We start from the raw sequence: 21,332 nt of genomic DNA on the forward strand, positions 1-21,332 counted from the left end.
ACTCAAAAGGAAAAAGATGTGCACGGTCACTATTGAGGCAGCCCGATCCATTGGCATTTTTTGTGTAATTGATAATTATTGGTTCAAAGGAAATAATTAAAGTGCAATGTTTACTTAGATACACAATTGAAGTATTTATGAATGTCACCCATGTAGATTTATAATCTTGATAGTCATATTTCTTAGAATACACAACTAGTTTGAAAGGGTGCGAAAGATAAAATCATCTAAATAGTTTCAAATAACAGATTTATTTATCTTTATCCATGTTGCCATCTAAGGAGGGAGTACTAATTGGGCTATCTTTTTCTCATCCCATGATATCATTTTCTAGTTATTAAATACTTAAATAGGATTAAATGAATGTGGAATGTGATGGGTGGTATAATTGATTTGTTATATGAGAGAATGGCTGGTTCATTAAGGCAAAGAATACCGGAGAAATGATAAACCTATACCTTGTTGTCCCTTCTCATAAGAAAAAATTCTATGTTCGGGCTCTAAAGGTTCTTCTCTTAATTGTTTGGCATAAATATTTTTCTGATACATTTCTATAAAATAATTGCATTGCCTGCAATAATTTTAAAAGAAATACCCAAAAAAATGATCTTTAAATGTGATTATGCTCTGCCGGGTATCGAAAAGCACTCCTAAAAATCACCCTAAAATTGTAATACACATATTTTGAATTGACAAGGAAAAATAGGATTTTGCCCTCGAAAAATCCAAACTCTTAATTAATTAAATACCAAATGACTCCGGTATAACATTTTTTTGTGGAAAATTTTGGAACACTGCCTTTCTTATGGTAATTAGTGGCAACAATGAACTTCATATTGAGTATAATGACTTAATATATTGCAATATATGTTGCAATCTCTCTTTTGTATTTTATTTTTTATAATTGAGAATGAAATATTTAATTCAACTCGGGAAAGTAAACTAGTTGTTGCCATGGTGGTCCCACTTGTTTGCCTAAAATGTTGAGGTTTCGTATTCAAGGGTGGTGCATCTCCAACAATTTGTCCCTGGATAATTATGATGCAGTTGTAAACTTATCTAATTTGCACCAATAATGCTTGCCATTTAAAGCATGACTTTGATAGGAACTAAAATGACATTCGAACCAAAACAATTAAACCATCAACCATAAATCTCAGTGACATAATACCTGTTTGATTTTTATTACTCCAATGTGCCTCGTAGCAAATTTCATCCTGAAGAATCTATAAGTTTTCCCCATATCCGCTACTAGACTGAAAGCTCTTCCAAACTTCTTTGCATAATTCTTGTTTCAGCCACTTGCATTGGTCCACCAATATAGACTCACATCATATTTACTGCACACATTTTTGTGCTAGATTTCTCTTGAGCTCATTCAATGCTAATTTCATCATATCCTTTTTGGTAGGAGTCCAAAAATAATAAAACCAGATAAAGGATTAGTGCTATGATTACTGAGTTAATGGAAGAAGGAAAAAAACAAAACGAAAATCTCACATCCATTTTCTCCTAGAATATTTGGGGTGGCCAGAATATTGCTATGGATTTCCTCTAGTAAGGTACTCATGAGACGTCCAAATTGGAATGAAAGAAATGTTACAATGAAATGATTTTTTTTTTTTATTTTGTACCACATACGAATGTCCGGATTCCTATATCATGGGTTCCACTCCGGATCTACCTATCTTCTTCTCCCAAGCTATTAAAACTTTAAACAAGGCAAATGTTGCGGTATAATCATGATATGGTGGCATTAGAAATGCTAAAAGGGTAAAGAGTCGTACATGAACCTCGTTTCCTAGTTTTATCAACCTAAGAAGTATACAAGCAATAAAAAATGCATTGATCTGCAAGCATGATATATATTAACAAATATTTTCAGAGACAACAAGTGTACAAAACTATCAACAAAATTAAGAAATCCATATTTTGAACAGCAGGGATTCACCTTCTAGTTTGAATCTTAGATCATTGTCATGCATCAAAGCTTAAAACATTTTATTCTTCAAAGAAATTAAAACAAAAATTAACTCATAGATCCAAAAACTTTGTTTGCACAAGCAATATCTCCCAACGTGCGGCAAAGCCTCTGCAATCTGAATTGCAGTTAATCTGCTCTCTCTTGTAAATGTGGCAAGCTCAGAGAGGTTCAAAGTGATGCTCTTAGCTCTGCTATACATCTTCTGGACCAGAAGGGATTGGTTCGTAGCCATTGGGCTTATCAGCAGTCTTGCAAGGTTCAACTCGGATGCACTTCAAGATTATGGCAACGATCAAGCTGATTGACCCTAGCAGGATGCTGAGCAACCATAATTCCCAGCTAAGTGGTACTGTGCTTGCAAAAGCGCCAAGGAATTCCACTATTATTACTTGAAATATGACCGTTGAAGCTATGATAGCCAAAAAGATCCAACTGCTGAAAATTCCGCTAAAAACATTGATCTTATCCATCTCCCGGCTGTTTATTTCATTAAACACCTGATTCATTAAGGTTCAGAGAATACAATTATCAACTAGTGGTGATCGCTGTTGGTTGTAAAACAAAAAAACCTATCATGAGAAAACTATGATCTGGAGCTATTTCAATTCCAGAAGCAACTACAAAGATACAAGTAAAATAATAAAAAAACAAAATAAATTAACTGACATCAAGCATGTGCCATGCTTGTTAGAGAGGTGTATGCTAAGTTGCATGGGAAAAAGAGAATACTGGTAGAATGGGAAGTAGATGTGACATGAGTAAACTCATCAAATCTTTTCCTTTGCTAATTTGTTTCGTGCCTAGTATACCACACACCAAGCCAAACTCTCTGAAATCCTTGACATGAACATACAGTAAATGTGTAGCAATCCAACAACAAAGCCAAGTATAAAGGACTACATTTCCTGTTTGAGACCTCTGTAAACATGGCACAACCAACTTGATCAACAGGGCGGATTTAACGAACATGTGAACCTCTGCCATGTGATATACTCCTCAACAAGCCCACTCTTGGACTTCGTTAACAAAGGTGGCAATACTCCCTAAGAACAAACCTCTGTATCACATAGATTATTAAAGACCTTGTAGGACGTCTCATGGAAGCTCTTTGAATATGGTGTGAACATTCCCCTGAACATGTCGTAGACTAAGATGTTGTCGCTAGTGACTCGTAGCTTTAGGAAGACAAGACAATGCTTCAATGGCTAAGTTCATTAACTGGAAAAGATAATAATAAGACAACTCATCACTGGGTAAATATAAATGGTCATACATGCCTTATCCCATAAACTTTTAATGAACAGCATGAAATCTGTTGGTCACTATTGAATGCCAAGTAACACAGATCAGAAAATTCTCCAGATCAACTCACCTTCTCTGCCAAGTCTTCTACAATCTCGGATCCTTACTGCCAATTATTCAACTTGTCTTTCCCATCCTCACATCACCAGGATAACCTGGAGCTGCATAGCATGTCCAGTCCAAATTGAACGGTTGGCTTCTACTGTCCTTAGTTGCTTTCAATCCTATATTTTCCTTAATATAAACTTATTTTAACTAAACCTCCTTGTTTTACCATCTATCCACCTTAGCATTTCGATGCATTCTAAACATCTTACCAATGCCCTCTGCATTGTGCAAATTCTCTTCATAGTACAGATCTGTGAAAGACCATGCAAAATTAGCATTCGCAGAAGGTTTGATTGAGTAATCAATCAACACTCTACAGGTGTATCTCCATTCTTGTTAATCCTATTCAAACTCTCTTTCTCTACCTCTCCCTCCCCAACAATATTTGTAAAATGTAGAATAGATCTAAGGAAGCGAAAGCAAATGGTTCATGAACTTTTCTGTTCCAATATTCACATCAAAATTATCCATGACACTACATAATTACCAACTTTGTATCCTACTAGATCAAAAGGCAAAACCTCCTGGGATCAATGATAACAGAATTTGCTTCCTAATAGAGGTGTATTTGTTGGTTGCAGTGGCCCGTGATTTCAGATGAAAAAAAAAGACCGTGTATCTTTTTAGATGAATGTACATATATACTATTTGGCAATAACTATTTGTGTAAAACACCTTTCAAACACCCATTGTAAATGCATTGGACAAATTGATTCCTAAAAGCAAGGTTTGTCATACCAATCTATACTGCCCCATATCGGGTGTACTTTATCATACTATACCAGTAAGATAATGGCAGTATTGAGGTTTTGTTTGGCATATAAAAAGAACCGGTCCAATCTAGTCCAAATCGAGCAGAAATGCGCAGTAACACCCGTATCTGTGTTGTACCGACAGACCGGTTTTAGGTGACGCCACAGGTAGGTATGAGAAAATGTTGTGTTTGTTAGTACAGTGTGTTTATTGTATCGTACCAAACCATACTAGTAAGATACTGGTACCCGTACAATGAAACTTTCCTAAAAGTTAGCATGGCTAAAAGCTAACCATCATGTCAACTCTGTATATTATTCTATTTTATTATTCCTAAATTATGTATTAGGATACAAGTTAAACTGATTTACATCAGTTTGAAATCATACTAGAAAATCAAAAACTATAGAAAATACAAAAGCAAATATAGTATAAATAATAAATTAAAAGAACATAAGTAATACAAACATAGATATGGCCCCAAGTCTAGGAGTGTCAATGGGAATGGTAGCCTAGCAGTCCAGCAAGCTTGGCTCACTCTAGATTGGATCTGGGACTCGTAGAATTTGTGCCTTAGAATTTTTGACATGTTCAATGGAAGGGCTAGGCTTGGGATTGGCTATCACGCTAACTTATTGAAAAGGAATTATGATAATATATGCACTTCTTAAATCAAATGTAGTATTAACAATATAAGAACTTCTTATATGGATATACATATATCAAGGATTGCCGAACCGGTACCAGGTGTCGTACCGGTCGGTGCCCGGTCCGGCTTGGTACCAGGCCCATACCGAGATAAAACCAGCTGCAGCCGGAGAAGATGAAGAGAAAGAGAGAGCAAGCGGGCGAGGGAGAAGGAGCAGCGCGGACGCCTGTGGAGGGCCGGGGGGGGGGTGAGGGGGGGCGGCAGAGGCCGCGGAACATACTGGCAAGCAAGTATCCGCTTATCTTCCTCCACGAAAAGCAGTCTTCTTGAAAGAAAGAACATCCACTGAATTCACTTCAAGTTCGAACCCATGGAAAGATCTACCTCTCACCCGGTTGAACCGTCGGGTTCACTGGTTGCCAACAACTTCTAGTTTCATTCTTTTCTTGTAGTCTCGTTACACAACACAACCTCCTTGGTTCCGGATTCCTTAACACACACACACACACACACACACACACATATATATATATATATTACGGTATAAAAAAAGGTAATAGATGTATGTATATTCCTCCTTTCTGCTTGTTAAACTCTCCTTGCTTTCTCTATAAGTTTGACAATGGAAAATGGGCAAAAATATGCTCGATAAAAAATGATATCCTAAGCAAATTATTAATGGATGAGCTAAGCTTCGGCAAAGTTGCGTCTCTTTTTAGATCGCCGAAAAATTCTACAGAACAACAAGGCATACTTGTATAGCTTGAGTATTAGGCCATGAACAGATTTCACGAAAAAAGTAAAGTGTAGCATAAATAAGAATGCTAAGGTGGATCTATTGTAAAACTAGAAATAATATATTGAGAAATAAATATACTAGAGGAGCTACAGACAAATTAAAGATAAAGTGACGGAAAATCTATTAAGATGATATAGACATATACAACGAAGATTTGAAGAGACTCTAGTAAGGAGAGGAATTTTAATTTGTGTTGAAGGTTAAAGAAAAAGGAGAAAAAGACTAAGGATCAAGATATGCGGAACCAACCGAACCGATGTACCGGTAGAGACCAGTACCGGTTCGGTACCGAACCAGCCAACCACAAAAAAAAAAAAAATTGCGATGCGCGCACGCGTCCGCGTTTCAACCACGGAGTGGCATTAACACACGGGGCCGCGTGGGCTCGCTGCCCCGCATGCAAGCGCGGTTCCCTGCGCGTGGAATCGCGCGCAAGCGCGAGCGATTCCCCGCTCGCGTCTGCGCAGGCGCGCTGCCCCGCGCGCGGAGCCCTTTTTTTTTCGTTTTTTCCCCTTTCCTTCTTCTCCCTCCTTTCCGAACTCTCTTCCTCTCCTTTCTTCCCCTCTCTCCTCCTCTCTTTCCTCCCTTCTCCCGCGAGCAAAGAAGGGGCCGGAACCGCGAGCAAGACGGGTGATCCTTGTCGGCCCGAGGCGACAGATAGGCTTCTTCTCTTTTTCTTCTTCTTCCTCTTCTTCCTCTTCTTCTTCTTCTTCCTCTTTCTTCCTCTTCTTCTTCCCCGGTGCCGGTACTGGGCTTGTACCAATTCGAACCGGACCGGTTTGCACCAGTACCAGGTTGTACCGATGCGAACCACACTGGTTCGCACCGGTACGAGCAAGAAACCGTTCGGTTCCAACCCCTTTAGGGGTCGGAACCGAATTCAATGGTTGTACCGTACCGGTGCTAGCCGGTACCGGTACGGTACAGGCTGAACCGGTCGGTTCCGACGGTTCAACAGACCCTGCCAAGGATAACAGGTATGAAGATAGTAAGGATATGGAGAAGCTTGGAATAATGTCAAAGGCAGCCCTAAACATGAATACTTGGTGAATAAGAATTATAAAGCTAATCCTAAATAGTTGTGAAAAAGCTGGATTATGGCTATGGTTATAGTAACAAATAATCCACGTTCTTTGCATATAACGTGTATCAAGGTATGCCATCTCGGTACTAAGCCTTGTACCAATACCACCCTATCACTATGTCGGTATGCTTGGTACGGAAGTCGGTTCGGCATACCGAGTGTTGGTATGCCTCTCGTACCGTGTACTAGTACTAAATCGGTACAGTACCATATGCCCCATACTGCTCGGTTCAGTACGGTATGGCGTACTATGACATGTATCCCATGATTTTAAGCTCAAGTAAGTGAGTATCAACTGCTGCTTGATGATAACTTTTGCAATAATATTTGAAATTAAACTTTAGATATGTGCACCACACTGTGCATGAAAATCACAATTGCATTTCTAGTTCACCAAATTTAACCTTAAGCTAAATATTAATCATGCTTTCAGTAATATTCTAGTAGTACACACTTTTTAGACCTATTTAACTTCATTGAAGTCAAATTTGTACTACCCAATACTTTTATTTCCTTATGAGTGTTGACCCACATGGAAAAAATTAACGGATTTTTTTAAAAGATAAGCTATAATGTTGAGCTTGCAACATAATTCCTCAAGATCATTAATAAATTAGGAAACTACATGTGAGATGGTTACCTGGCAAAACACAAACGAGTTGAATATTAGTGTATTGAGAATGGAGTCAGCATTTGAACCCTTAATGTTCAGAAGCCATTTCCCAGCAAACATGAGAGTTCCAAGTACAACCAGCTGATACAAACTCTGGCCAATGATATTTCTCCACATGGTCCTAGTTATAAAACTTTCACCTCGTTTAACTGGTGGCCTTTCCATCATCTCATCATTTGGAGGTTCTGTTGCTAATGCCAAGGCACCAAGGGTATCCATAATCATGTTGACCCAAAGCAACTGGACAGCAGTGAGAGGAGTGCTCCCTACATTTCAAAAAGAAGATAACCAATGTGCCAATTCTAGAGCGGAAAAACTAACTATATTTGATAGAGCTTTCAAAACATGGCAATAAAGAGAATTTTGACATCTTCTGTACCTGTGATGCATGCTGAAACAAAATTGACAATTAGAGCAACCACATTAACTGTCAACTGGAATTGCACAAACTTTTGAATGTTGATGTAAACTGCACGACCCCATCGGGCCACATTTATAATAGTTGCAAAATTATCATCCAATACAATAACATCAGCACTCTCTTTTGCAACCTGCACATGAAATATGTGCAGCTGGAGTTGGTATCATTCTCGTTAAGGCATCAGTGGCAAGAACTTCTAATTTAGACATAGCAGATAGATTAAATAGTAACAGTATCAACTGAATAAGCACAAATTTAAACAGGTTGCTGTCCCACAGACTGAGAACAAAAAGCTAGACCTAACATTAACAGAATCAACAAGGGGATTCAGACTAGCAATGGGCCCTAAAAATTCATGTGCATGTTACTCTCTAGATTCCCTCATTGAAATACTACTCAAATAGCTAATAAAAACTTAGGATCTATCTAATATATGGGTGGGAATTTTTGACCCAACCCCGAAGTGCTACCTATCCAACTTGCTAAAAAATTAGGCATGGCTCATCATACTTTATCTGCAAGTCAGCCACAGGTCAGGTAATAATGGCCCCAGATCTGTTGAGGACATGTAGCACTTGCATGAACCTTCAGGACAACGTAATAAGACCACACCAATGCATGGTTAGCATTAGAGAATACTATGTACAGGTTGTTATTAATGCAGAAAGTTGCAATCTATTAGAACTTTTCTGTGGATTATTAATGCTATGCCCACAAGTAATAATTAATAAGTTCCATTGTTGTACTATCATATCCAGGAAATTGAAGAAATTGGGAAGTATAGTAAAGTTGCCATAAATCAAATATGCCTGTGTTTTAAGTTGAGTAGAGGATTTTGCACTTTAGAGGGCTATGAAAAGTTGGTATTCGGCATGCTAGAGGATTTCGCACTTTAGAGGGCTATGAAAAGTTGGTATTCGGCATGCATATGGGAAGGTCATGTGGGTTGATAATTTGAATAGAGATGTAGGTGTGGGTTACATAAAAATGATTGACTAGCAAGATGGGTCAGTTGTAAATGATGCCCACATATCTTAGTGTATAAGATTGACCCTATCCCGATAGCAGATCCATTTTACCCTGTATGATTTTTCATAGATCTTGAGTGCTGCTTTGGGATAAGTGGACCTCAAGGATGTTACATCTTAAATTGTTAAACAATCTAGAAGATATTTGCCCAAGGCTACAACTTGGTGGAGGGGGGAATGTTGGATTGGGTTGAGGGCAAACCTAACCCAACTCAACCTCTAACCCTCCAAACCCTAACTCAACCCAACCAGGTCTCAGGTTGGAATTTCTCTAACCTAGCCCAACCTAATCCCATCTTATGTGTCAGGTCGATCAAGTCAGGTTGGTTAGGACATGTTAATCGGGCTGAATCGAGATGAATAAGAAATTTAAGATGGGGAAAAGGTATGGGATGTTTTTGTTAGATTAATAGTTGTTGGCACGAGGCCTTAATCATTCATCAACTTCAATGATATATTTTTGGACATAATTTAATAAAATTAAGAATATAATCATATAAAACATAAAAGTAACCTATGTGAAACATAAATATGAATTTGAAACATATATATATTATTTATTAATGTATATATTGGGTTGGGTTGGTTAGTGTTGGGTCAGGGTCGGGTTCAACATGCGTTGAAGGTCCACCCTAACCTAACTCAACCTAGGGTTGGGTTGCGATTTTTAATCCCAAGCCCAACTTCAATTTATAAAATAAGAACTCAACCCTTCCCAATGAGCAGATTGTGCAAGCAGGTTTCAGTTGAGCCTAACCCAAACTGCAACCCTATAATTGTCTAATAGTCGGAAACATCAAGATACAATACGATGCATAAGGCATGTATCCCCTAGCTGTGACCAATTTGAAGCTTCTAAAATTATGTTATTTGATTTGTACTTTATAATCTTCACATAAATCTATTTTTGAAACTAAGCTAGCCATGTCTTATCATAAGGGATGATGTAATCATCATCCCTTGATTAGAAATGATATCACGAGGTTCCTCAAAATGCTGCCAAAGGATGGTCATGAGGTGAGATGAATGTTTTGTTAATTACATAAAGAACTTGGTGCTTGCATTTTCTTCCAAGATTGAACGATATTTACATATAGAACAACCTTTAAGGAACCAATCAACCAATGTACGCTGTCTCGGTACCGAGTCCCCTACTGGTGCCACGCTATCACTATGTCGGTATGGTACTAGGCCTGTTCGGCATATCGGGTGTCAATATGCTCCTCATAATGGATAATGGTATTGAATCAGTACGAAACGCCCCATACCGCCCGATCGGTATGGTATGATGTACCATGCAATCAGTAGTTGGGGTAATCGTTGTAACCAATGGGAGGTATAACACAATGTTTAGTAAGCAAGCGTGTAAATATTATTTGCTTGTAATGTATAATTTGCTTGCACCCACGAATTTATTTTGAATCTGTTTTTCTATAGCTAGGAGGGGGTACTCATCATTTACGTTCCCTATTGACCTCATTTAATATATGAAATATGAATGCATTCTCTATTTTTCATATGAGCTATAGGAATTGGCTATTCACCAGTGGTCAAAAAGCATGCATAATGCTGGTACAAGTTGAAGTCCAAGGTTGAAGAATATACTAAAAATCAAGTAGGTAAATAGGAAAACTAACAACAATTGGATTGCTTGATCATGCACCCTAACAATGCATGACAACTGATTGCATGCATACAACCAATTCTTGCATTATAAAAATTCCAGCATGAAAATCATGTTTTCCATTGGGGTAATGCTTAGCATCCAAATCACCAAAATCACTTCAAGAAGTTCCAACAATTGATGACCAATAGTGGGGTCACCGGTTCATGATGTCAATCTCCAAGCTTTAGTAGGATGCCCTCAATTCTCTTTCTCTCTCCATTGTCACTTTGCACAGAGGAGCAATAAAGCAAACACTGGAATCCCTTAGTTTCTGGATCTCGTTAAGAATCTATAGCTTCTTGTAGAAAACGCATTATGGTAGCCACTAGGACTTCAAATAGTAGTAAGGTGGGAACCTTAGGTCAACTAGGGATACTAACTATGCTCTAAACCTGTACGTTTCCTATCCAAGTAATTATAAATCAAGAACAAGTCTAGGGAATATTATGTTAACCTTTAATTTAAATTCCAGTGTATACAAAGCCCTTTCCCATGTTTCTATGTTCCACATGGCCCTTAGGAAACATCTATTAACATTATTCAACATGGTTTTCAGTAATCAAACGTACCAGCTGGCACGAGGCATACCGTTCTGACCTGCTATAGTATTGGTCATGTACAAGGGCTTGGTATGAGTTGTACGGGCACCCGGTACAGCAATTGTACTGACTCCAACAGTGTACCACATGTTGTTATGGGATGTATGATAACTGGTATTGGTAAGTTATCAATATGGTATACATTACCCAAATTAAAAACTTTGTTGTACAAACCATAAGAGCACATACCTACTCCACTAGGGTCCAAGACATGATAAAATATATAAAAAAGACATTGCCCTCAAACAAAAGTGTATTAAATTACTTTTAGGAAACATTATACAATAACAACGCATTTTCTAATCCTTGTCTAGATAAAAATAGACCACATGAATCTAGGATTTTCTGTTTGATCACATCTTAATACACATTTGACTTGCAGTCTTACTGGACAAACCATTGCGAGTCTCGGTTAATCAAAACCATCCCATTCCCATAAGCTTTGACAAGTGTTGCAGTGTTAGTTAACTCCAATGACAATTTGTATCAAATTTTTAGCTAGTAGTCTTGCCCTTAGGTTTAAGGATAATTTTAATTGTTTGAAATTGCGAACCTAACATCTCAACTTGAAAGCAAGGTTTCAAGAGATGAATTGAAAAATCAATAACTATAAATGCGAGACACAACAACATGTTAGTCCAAGCATGCAGAGCCCGATGACTATACTGGATGCATCCAAAATGCCATCTAAATGTCATATTTTCTTATCTTTAAAGATGAATCTGAGATGAAGAAACCCAATTTCATGAAGACGATCAAGAACAGATGCACGTAAAGTTAAACTAAGTCATAACGTGGCGTTTAGGGCAAGCAAGTGCGAAATGTAGTGGAATATAGAATGAATAAGGACAGGTTTCATAAATCGGATGATCAAGGCAATATATAGGATGAGGAGGTTCCTAATCCTGGGTGAATACAAAGTTCATCAAATATGTGAACCACAGTTAGATGGGGGCAGGTGATTAACCCAGCACACACAGACTCTTGCTATCACAAGGAAAAGTTAAAAATATAGATAATTAGAAAGAGGATCATAAAGTGCAACAGCATGACACATAAAAGGAATACTTATAAAGCACGATAGTCCTACCATGGTTTTTCAAGTGCTAGTCCATACCTGCTAATACATACCATGCCAACTAGTGCAGAACAATATGTGTACCATGATCCCTTGCATATCGTAAGGTATCTACCCTTGCCCAATTGACACTGGTCAATGACTGATCCAAAAAAATCTTTAGAAAAGAAAAAAGAAACATGGACAGTATACGCCGACAAGGCACAGCATATGCCATGGTTGGTACATCTTATGCCAATGGCACTTAAAATCTTGGAAAATATAAACAATCATGTCATGGTCATGGGTTCTATTTGAAATTTTGAAGGCATAGCAGGGGCACTAGTGAATATTTTGGTCAAGGCAATAAGATGAAGTCCTATGCCGGTATGCAGCTAGATAAGTGAATCCCAAGGTTTAAGAGCCTGCTTCAGATTTTGATTGCAAATTGGTTGAATCAGTTTTATTGGTGGCAGTTCTGGCGACAAATAATTTTAAGACAAATACATTCAAGAAAGTTCATAAATCACAAAAATACAAAATAATGAAGACAAGTAAAAGTGTAAAATATCTTAAGATTATGTATCTAACACAGAACATTGTACTGTCCAATATTAATATCAATTGAATCTTCCAATGTATAGTTTCAGTTTTTTTCAGAAGATAAATTACAGAAATTAAGACAGAATAATTTAAAAGCATGTTCCATATTGGTCTGGACTGCAATATATTATCTGATTCCTAGGTGGCAACCTAATATATGAAAACCTAAGTGTCTATATAAGTAGAAGCCTGGAATAAAACAACAATAGAATGGAAAGTAAGGAAATCTAAGGACTTATTTTTTACTAAAAAATTGCATGATAAACCTATAAAGTATGCACACAAAGATGACAATTGATAATTCCATTACATACAAGAAAATCTTAACAAATATGTCACAGGTTTTGGAACCTGGCACCTTATCAAGGAGATTTGAGCTCCAACATTGTAAATCCACTCTACAGGATTTCACCCATAGCTTATGGCTTCATATAATTCTTAGGCCTTGCCTTCCAGTGTCTATCTTGCACATTGCCCTAAATCATGCAACTGCCAAAGTATCTAATCTGCAATAGCTTCATTGAATCTAAAGTTACAGCCCACCACTAGTGCCATGCCAAAATGCCCAATAGTGTTCCACGGAGAACCACCAATGTCATGTCATTCGAACATGAAGTAGGACTTCAAGACCAAAAGGGGCCTTTGATATGATTTCAATGAAAAATGAAAAGCATATCAAAACAAATAAAACTTTTTTCAGTGTAAATATATAAGCCTTTACAGGATATCCCTGTCAAAGGTTTTATTTCGGTTGATTAGAGGAACCACTTTTCCTTTCCAATCGAATAATAGGCTCCGGTACTTTTAGGTCTGTCGTTATAGAATGATCAAATGGGACAAACTACAAAAGATTTCTGAAATTGGTTAAAGTTGATTATGAAAGTCTAATAAATGCCAATAACATGGGAACAAAGTAACAAGCACCAATGAAGAAAACCAGTCAGACATAAGAAACATAGGAAAATATATAGAAATCTTCATACATATGTATACACAATATATATGCATGTAAGTATGTATGTATGTATATATGTATGTGTGTGTGTATATATGTATCAATCTATCTATTTATATATATATATATATATATATAGAGAGAGAGAGAGAGAGAGAGAGAGAGACCAACCGCAAAATATAGATATATCTATGTATGTATGTATGTATGTATGTATGTATACATGTGTGTGTGTGTGTGAGGCGTGTGCGCGCGCATGTGAGGCCAACTGCAAAATATACCTCTGTGCCTGCAATACCCATTGCAAGACCAATGTCTGCCTCATGCAGTGCTGGGGCATCATTTGTTCCATCACCAGTAACTGCAACAACTTCATGAAACATACTTCTCAATTTTGTCACCAATGTATGTTTATCCAACGGCAAAGATCGGCCCATTACCTGAACATGGCTGTATCAATATAAGAAAGAACATGGGTTTGGCATATGAATAAAGATTTAGAATATAAAAAGAACCTGAAGTTTAGGTATCAAGTCTTTCATTTCCTCAGGATTTTTGTTGCGAAAATCTGCTCCTTCTATGGCCAAACCATCATCTGTCAATATTCCACATTCCTTGGCTATAGCTTTAGCTGTATTGATGTTGTCCCCAGTTACCATTCGGACAGTAATACCTGCAGCTATACAGGTCTGAACTGCATCCCTGACTCCAGGCCGGACTGGATCTTTAATGCCAAACACAGCTATCAGTGTATAACCATCAGCAGGGATTTCATCCCCCTCATAAGTTTCATCCATATCCTTGAAGGCCAGGCAAAGTGTTCTTAAGGCTTCACAAGCAAATGTATTGATGATATCCAGTATATTCTTCATCTGCACTTCTGAAAGAGGTACACTGTTTCCATCACTGTCAATGATCTTGTCACACAACTGCAAGAGGATTTCCGATGCACCCTTGCAGAAGGCACGAATCCTTCCACCGGGTAATGACACAAGAACAGACATCTTCTTCTTAACTGAATTAAAAGGCTCCACCTTTAATTTCTTGCAATCCCGGTGTTGAGCATCATGATCTCCTTCCAAGTCCAAGCCAAACTCTAATAATGCTGCTTCAGTTGGTGTACCCATTATGGTATTTTTACCATCTTTTCCTTTCACCACCTCAGAACCAGAATTTTCAAAAATGCATTGAAGAAGGATGCTAAATACTTTTTCAGAAATCACAGCTTTCAGATCATTAACAGTTCCCTTACCTCTAAATGACTTGGATACCTCACATATCCATATCTTATCGACTACCATGTGGTTAGTCGTCAAAGTTCCTGTTTTATCTGTACAAATGCAACCAGCAGAACCCATTGTTTCGCATGCTGACAGATGCCTAACTAGTGCTTTATCATACATTAGCTTCTTCATTGCAAAGGCAAGACTCAATGTCACAGCCAAAGGTAGCCCTTCAGGAACTGCAACGACAATTATAGTCACTGAAATTGCAAAATAATTCAGCAAAGTAAGCGCATCTTCTGGAAACCATTTCAACAACCCAACATGCATGCCCTTGTCCACTAAAAACCTAATTATCAGGACCACAAATGTTAGAGTCGCAAACACCAAACCAATCTTTCCAATGATGGTTGCAACACCATTTAGCTTAACCTGTAAAGGTGTTTCATCCTCTCCACCCTGGCTTAAAGTGCCCATCAACCTTCCCCACTCAGTGCGCATGCCTACTGCAGTCACCAGCATTTTAGCAGACCCATCTTGCACCGTCGTCCCAGCCAGAAGAAAAGGTTTTTCCTGAGTAATATATACTGGCTCACTTTCACCAGACAAACTTGATTCATCTATCAACAAGGAGTAACCAGACATAAATAGACCATCAGCTGGAACTTGATCACCTATTGACAGATGAACAATATCCCCAACTACCAAGTCATAAATAGATATCTTTTGTCTAGAACCATCTCTAGTTACATGAATAATTATGTTTTTCTTTTTCTTGTCTAATTCTTTAAATTGCAGAGATTGCTTGTAGTCACTGACAGCAGTAACTATGACAACTATGAATATGCTGAGAAGAATTCCCGACCCATCATACACACCCTTTGGCCATCCTTCTGTGGCAAGTCCAACAACTATAGAAATCAGAGCACATATCATAAGAATGATAAGAGTCAGGTCCTGTAGAGCATCCCATACAAACATCCAGAAGCTTCTAGAAGGCTTCTCTACATATCGATTAGCACCATATAAATTCTGTCTCATTGAAAAATCACTAGTGTTAATGCCATCATCTAGTGGGACATTAATTTTTCTTGATATCCCCTCAACTCCTCCATGCATCTTCAAGCTCTTAATATCATGTCCACTTGCAATGGATGCCAGTTCATCAGGGCTGATAGAAAAACCAGCTTTTATGACCTCTTCTGAAAGATGGTGTTCTTTTCTATTAGCAGCTGCAAAGCACAAAAAATAAATGATTGGTAAGAAGAGGTGATACCAAGAACCAAGAACTCTACAATTTAAAAATGACTGTTGATGAAGGTCATACCATCAATGAAATGAAATGCAGCTTGTTGTACATAGAGAGCAATCCGAATTTTTTCCTGGTAAAAAAAGGAAAGGAATAGAATAAACCAAATAAAGTTACACAATTTCTATAAATACAATAGACACAGATATTAGGAAAAACACAACTATTATAAATAAAATAGACATATTGTTGAAAAAACACTTAGGAGTTCGGATTGTATGAAATTTATAGCATATGGTGATCATATTTTTTTAGTCATTGCTTGTCCAAAAATGATTGCATGCTCATATACATCAAACATCTCAGGATAATTGAAGAGTCATTGGAGAAAAACTTTACAGACTTCTATGTTAAAATATTTTGAAGGTGTTACAAGTAGCTTATTTTCCTATTTCCAATTCTTGTATACCAATCTTGTATGTAAAGGTCAATTTGAGCATTCAACAGTCCGATGCCACCACTTTCTTATGGAAACCAAGATATGCTTGAATTTTTAGCCAAAGCAAATCTATTTTCAAGTCTACCTTTGACATGATCAGTCAGCTGATGCATATGTTGCGGACCCAGCTGATGGATGTTTCCAATATATTGCATCTGACACTAGATTATTAATGTAACCAAACATGAAAAACCCAAATACAAGGTCCAACTAATAATGGAGGTCCAATAGTACAAAATAAACAAAAAAGAAAATCACAATAAGGATCCAAAAGAACTAGGATTATTTTAGCCAATATTGTCATGTGCCATACACATGTTTTCTTCAAGATAAGTGATCCTTATGAATAGCTATGATACCATTATCTATTTCTTTAAAAATAAATTTGATAAACATCTTCCTAGTTAATAAATTGTGCTAGTTTCCTGTTGTCTTAGAGTTTATGTAAGGGGGCACGTGACACATATATTAAAAGAAAGGGTATAAATATAAGAGGGAATGAAAGCACATGTTCACTCCATTCTGTCAAGGTGAAATTGCAAAATTAATGGTGGAGATGCATGGGCCCCACCCCAAGGAGATCATGTAAGACATAGAGAGATAAAATGAACCTTTCATAATACTTCAATGATCTATCAAATCAATGATTGCCAATACAAGTTAATTTTTTACCAAAATTTCATGGGTTCAAATGCTTCCAAGATCTGCAAGGAAACTGAAATCCATCTAAAACTTGAAATACAAATATTAAGAATTTATTTTCACCTATAAATGTTAAGGGAAGATTTTTCTCATGATAAATTGGTTTAGTTTAATCGTTTAGGAATAATAGTTAAATTGAAGTTGAATGTAAGTATCATCTCAGAACATTCGGTTATCCATCACCATTGTCATTTTTAAGATTATTACTGTGTCTGCCTGTTGAGAGGTCCGATATATGAGGCCTCATTGATGAGAACTTTAAAAGAGTCTCTTATTGGTACTGTTATGACATTCTTTGTGACACTACGTTCTAGGAACTCTTCAGAACTATCTAGATTTGTACATTCCCTGAATTGTTGAGTGGCATCAGATTTATCATCTGATATGCTCTGAATTGTCAACTTTATCAAGCGGTTCTGTTGTTCAGAATTATTGCTGCAAACAACTCAGGACATCCAATAATATCTTCCAAAAGTACAAGAACAATAGGTGAGAATGCACGATACAAGATTAGTGAGTGATTAAATAGCAATATTCTGCTGCTATGGGAGCTAACTACATTACATTCTCATGAAACATCCTATATATCAAAGGATGCATGCTGGGCTAGGCCACACACCGCTTGCTTGACACAAGCTGAATGGTTAGGAATTAGGATATATCCTGTTAAGCTACACACCAGAATGAGATTTTTTTTCTCGATAGTAATTGAATTTGAGGCCAAGTTGAAGCTTGGATAGACACGATGTGATCAAGAATAGTATGCATCTTGTGCAAATGGACCATTTGTTCGGAGAGATAGTTAATTATGATAATTGATCACTTCATTCCTGGTCAGTCTCTGGATGCTTCACGTGAAGGAATCCAACAAGTAAACAACTAGGACTATCATATTTCCAGCAAATAATCATATGGATGAATTGCCTTTTTTGAGTAGATATAAATGAATTGCCCCTTTGACTGTCAACTGGTTGAATCCTCAGTTTTTCCAATCTCTCCTGCTCGTTCGAAATGAAATATTCAAATTGTTTCTACATCTACTAAAGGCTATACATATGGCTTCTCAATCACAGACATACAACACACATATTTAACTTTGTGGTCCTGTCATTTATCCGATCTTTAGTACCTGCTTCTTCGAAAAAATATTAGCAAAAATATTTCTTATAGTGTTTCAGCTCAAAATGGATGGGCAAAAATTTTCTTTCTTTCTTTCTTTTTCCTTTTTGTGACTAGGAGCGGCTAATCCCCATCTTCTACCCCACACCCACTCCACCCCTGAAAAGCCAACCCCAATCAGAGTTGAACCTTCTTCCCCTTTTCCATGTGGCAAGGTTGATGCCATCCAAGCTATTTCTTGGTAGTGATGAGAGAAAAGCTTGTTGTTGAGGGCTTTTATATATTTGATCTTGCAGATGTAGCATCAAGATTAGCGATATACTAGCATTAAGAAGATAAATTTTGGGTTAATGTCTGTCAATGACATATCAGAGAAGAATCTTATTATTTCTTAACTTAATTTAACATCTTATGTTGAGATAAAGATTGCTGATTTAAATCACAGATTGCATTCAAGACTAACTAACCAATTCTAGTATCAACACAGGATAAAGTAATCTTGATTGGTCATTTAATAAGAAATAAGAGGAAACTAGCATGATAAAGGAAGTCAAAAATGTTTTGGCTGCAAGATATTTGATAGGAAGGGGATTGAATCTCAATTTATTTTGGCTTCTCCTCTTATCTTCCAATAAGAGCTAAAACTTGTACTAAAAGTACAATTAGAAGGTTTTTGTAGCCTTTGGGCTTAATGACTTGCTTAATAACTTGCTTAGGGGCCATTGCTTGGTGCAATGGTAAAGGCTTTAGCTGACACGTACAATGGCATGGGTTCGACCCCTGGAGTAGTCATTTTGTGTTTAAAAAGAAAAGGTCACATGTTAGGATTGTCCCTAGTTTCCCCTTCTAGTATCCCGGATTTTTGGAACATAACTGGGTAGTGGCCTTGTCTGGCTTACTGATTTACTTACTATCTGTCTAGCACTTCATGCATAATTTCATGATGAGGGCTATTTGTATAAATCAATCTTTCCAATTATATAATGACCTAGCCATATACCTTCAGATTTTAAATTTATAGTTCAGTTATTTGCACACAACATCTTCAACTCTAATGAAAATGATCCTATTTGAGAATCCAACGAGGAGATGGGGCTTCTCGCGAAATGATTGCGATTCCACTACTGTCAACAAAGAAATCCCCCTTTCTTTCTGATTGGATTGAACTGGGATTCCCGTTACTCTATCCAAATCAGGTTTTGGTAAGATGAAGAAGAAAAAAAAACTTTCTAGGGCATGAGAAGAGAAGAGATTCCTGGATGAGGTAACACATAGAACCAACAGGCCTCAAACATGGAATCAGCAACAATTTCCGAGTGATATTTCACAAGCAAGACCCTAAAGCAAGTGGGAGTCATGTGAGACATGAAACTTGGATTAAAAAGCCAGCAACCAGAATCTGATTTCCTGCCGTTTGGATTGTGACTCCTTCAAACAACCAATCCTATGGACATAAAAATGCAAAACCCCACCGTCATGGATAAGAGACGATGTCCGCCAGTTACAACAATCTCTGTTTGCTTAACAAATGCAAGAAGGACAATGGAACAAAATAGCACATCAAAAGTCTGAAGACCCATCCCTCCAATAATCTTTGTTGACAAAAGTCTGAATGAATAGGGTACGTCTGACACTAAGATTCAAAAAAAAAAAACCCTAGATCAGGCGATCAAGGGGCCCACAAGAATCAAGTGAACGAGGGATCCACCAACAATAACTTATTGTTTGTGAGAAGGGACAACCACATCGTCTGTATTTGGCAGACTCACTCTTTTTTTTTATTCTTCGGAGCCACAACTACATGAAGCTTCGCGGAAGCTTCGCCATAGATCATTGAGATTGACTTCCCTTATTTTCTAGACCTAAAACTCTATTGAGAAGTCGACGTGGGGACATTGCCCGTCCCTTTCAAAGAAGTTGGGGTGCACTTCCCTCTGTCCGCCAGTATATATTTCAATAATGCAGAGACAAAAGATCTCGAATTAACCGTCAATAGCATAATTGCTTTGAAGAATTCACCTGGATCTTGCGCTTCTTGGCTTCCACCTCGGATCGCTTGTCGAGATCCGGGACCATTCGGAAGCGGCGGCGGCGGTTCTTGACGATCTTGCCCACGGCGGCCCGCCATTTCCGCTGCGCATCCTCCGAGGGGTTCTTCGCCGGGAGGTCGAAGTTTTGCTTCAGATAGCTGTCGATTCCCCATCCCATCCCCTCCATCCCTCCCTCGCTCCCCGAAGAAAACAACGTATCAGACCGAAATAAAGAAAGAAAAGGTTAAGATTTAAGAGTCGGAGCTACTATAGAGTGGGTCAGATGAGATGAGTTCATCAAAGAGGCTGTTTCTATCGGAATTGATGATGAGAATGGGATTTTTAGATGGAAAAGTTTTTTGTTTTCCTTTGGAGGAGAGAAGGTAAAGAGGAGGGCCGGCGGAAGGGCAGCGAAACCGCCTGCCGTTTATGGAGGGGATTTATAAGCTGGGAACTTGCTTTATAAGGTAGTTAGACTGGATTCACATGCAAGAAGGATAAGAGAACGTGGCAGGTTGTGGTTGGACCGAGAAATAAGCGGTCCGCTTTGACTTCATACGTGAGAATTTGCCTTAAACTGTTCGTTAGAAAAGAAAAAAAAAAACCAGTAAATCCAGTATTCCCCCTCAATCCTTCAATTTTCCGGGTTGTTTTTCTTATAAAAAAAAATTACATTTCATATAGCTTTAACATGAGTACAACCAGCCATATCAAAAGAAAGTAAAGAAAATAAGGTAGGAGGAATATCTCCTATAGATGTCCATATGATCTCTCCAGAGTGCCGGGCAATAAATGAGGCAATCCAGTCTGTCGCACTGTTCGCCTTCAA

At 37.8% G+C, this 21,332-nt stretch overlaps 1 protein-coding gene across 1 annotated transcript; it reads right to left on the minus strand.

Moving 5' to 3' along the window:
• Positions 1–1,845: 1,845 nt before the first annotated feature.
• LOC103706304 (probable calcium-transporting ATPase 8, plasma membrane-type) lies at positions 1,846–20,936 on the minus strand. Its single transcript, XM_008790366.4, has 7 exons — positions 20,493–20,936; positions 16,232–16,286; positions 14,197–16,136; positions 13,963–14,121; positions 7,732–7,903; positions 7,320–7,618; positions 1,846–2,481 (listed from the first exon to the last, which is right to left on the minus strand). Exons 1-7 carry the CDS (start codon positions 20,688–20,690, stop codon positions 2,176–2,178), a joined length of 3,129 nt encoding a protein of 1,042 aa, XP_008788588.1. The 5' UTR covers positions 20,691–20,936; the 3' UTR covers positions 1,846–2,175.
• Positions 20,937–21,332: the final 396 nt, after the last annotated feature.

Source organism: Phoenix dactylifera, chromosome 3 (assembly GCF_009389715.1).
Source record: "Phoenix dactylifera cultivar Barhee BC4 chromosome 3, palm_55x_up_171113_PBpolish2nd_filt_p, whole genome shotgun sequence".
Lineage (NCBI taxonomy): Eukaryota > Viridiplantae > Streptophyta > Magnoliopsida > Arecales > Arecaceae > Phoenix > Phoenix dactylifera.

Excerpts from the sequence above, each read along its gene's own strand:
- LOC103706304 (XM_008790366.4), bottom strand. The coding sequence starts at position 20,690 with ATGGAGGGGATGGGATGGGGAATCGACAGCTATCTGAAGCAAAACTTC. Across the intron at positions 14,122-14,196 it reads ACTTGATACCTAAACTTCAG|GTAATGGGCCGATCTTTGCC; the intron begins GTTCTTTTTATA and ends AGCCATGTTCAG. Across the intron at positions 7,904-13,962 it reads TGGGTATTGCAGGCACAGAG|GTTGCAAAAGAGAGTGCTGA; the intron begins GTATATTTTGCA and ends TTTCATGTGCAG.